Source organism: Triticum urartu, chromosome 2A, assembly GCF_056163025.1.
Source record: "Triticum urartu cultivar PI428250 chromosome 2A, HENAU_Tu73, whole genome shotgun sequence".
In the NCBI taxonomy this organism is placed as follows: domain Eukaryota; kingdom Viridiplantae; phylum Streptophyta; class Magnoliopsida; order Poales; family Poaceae; genus Triticum; species Triticum urartu.
The window spans coordinates 593278741-593280290 of record NC_141874.1 but is presented as its reverse complement, the minus strand read 5'-3'; the positions used below and the strand labels follow the sequence as shown (position 1 = coordinate 593280290).

The window sequence follows — 1550 nt, the reverse complement described above, 5'->3', positions numbered from 1 at the left end:
TTGATCTCTAGCCTTCCCCAAGTTGCTTTCCACTCAAATCTTCTTTCCACCAAATCCATATCCTGTGAGAGAGAGTTGAGTGTTGGGGAGACTATCATTTGAAGCACAAAGAGCAAGGAGTTCATCATCAACACACCATTTGTTACTTCTTGGAGAGTGGTGTCTCCTAGATTGGCTAGGCTTCACTTGGGAGCCTCTGACAAGATTGTGGAGTTGAACCAAGGAGTTTGTAAGGGCAAGGAGATTGCCTACTTCGTGAAGATCTACTGCTAGTGAGGCAAGTCCTTCGTGGGCGATGGCCATGGTGGGATAGACAAGGTTGCTTCTTCGTGGACCCTACGTGGGTGGAGCCCTCCGTGGACTCGCGCAGCCATTACCCTTCGTGGGTTGAAGTCTCCATCAATGTGGATGTACGATAGCACCACCTATCGGAACCACGACAAAAACATCCGTGTCTCCTATTGCGTTTGAATTCTCCAAACCCTTCCATTTACATTCTTGCAAGTTGCATGCTTTACTTTCCGCTGCTCATATACTCTTTGCATGCTTATTTGAATTGTGTTAAGATTGCTTGACTTGTCCAAAGTTGCTAAAATCTGCCAAGAACTAAAATTGGGAAAATGATAAGTTTTATCTGGTCAAGTAGTCTAATCTCCCCCCTCTAGACATACTTTCGATCCTACAACGGTGCATCATGTCCCTCATCCTGCGCAAGTCCGGCATGGAAAGCCACGTCCTCGTCAACCTTGACCCTCTCCAGCAGACTGCACAGTGGCGCCATGATGATCTTCAGATCCTCCTCCTGATCTACGGTACGATCACAGATGAGCTTTATGATGTTGTGCTGCCCAAATGCCACCGCCTACCATGCCTGGTTCCTTCTCGATGCCTTCTTCCGCGACAACCTTGCGGGTCGTGCCGTCCACGTCGGTGCCAAGTTCCTCTCCACTGTTCAGGGCGACATGACGATCGCAGAGTACTATCGGCGCCTCAAGGCGCTGGCGGACGCCCTCGACGAGCACATCACTGACAAAACCCTCACCCTTCAGCTCATCCGCGGGCTCTCGCCACAGTTTGGGGTTATGGCGTCGCCTCTGCCGATGCAGGTGCCCTTCCCCACCTTTGTCCAGGCCAAGCTCCAGGCTGATGCTGGAGGAGATCAGTCTGGACGCTCACGCCTGGATAGCGGGGGCCACCACTCTCATCGCCACCAACGGTGCCGGCTTGTCCGGCTCCGGCACCTCCGGCGACCGCTTGCCCACGCCAACTGGAGGCACCATCCAACGGCAGCCTGACCGCCTTGCTAATCGTGGCGGCCGAGGGCGTGGTCGTGGCTGTGGTGGCCACGGCCGGGTCAACGACGGGCGTGGCGCTCCTTCACCGACACCGCACCACCAGCAGCCCTGGATGGGGTATTTTGCCCCGTGGGGTGCACCCTTCCAGCCCGCCGGTTGTGCCCCATGGGTGCCGCCGAATGCGGCTGGCGTGCTCGGTCCGCGCCCCGGCATGCCCCATCACGCCTACCCCATGCTCTACGATGTGCGCGCCAC

General features: G+C 55.8%; 1 protein-coding gene across 1 annotated transcript; it reads left to right on the top strand.

Moving 5' to 3' along the window:
- Positions 1-824: 824 nt before the first annotated feature.
- LOC147986119 (uncharacterized) lies at positions 825-1295 on the top strand. Its single transcript, XM_087541884.1, has one exon. It carries the CDS (start codon positions 825-827, stop codon positions 1293-1295), a length of 471 nt encoding a protein of 156 aa, XP_087398010.1.
- Positions 1296-1550: the final 255 nt, after the last annotated feature.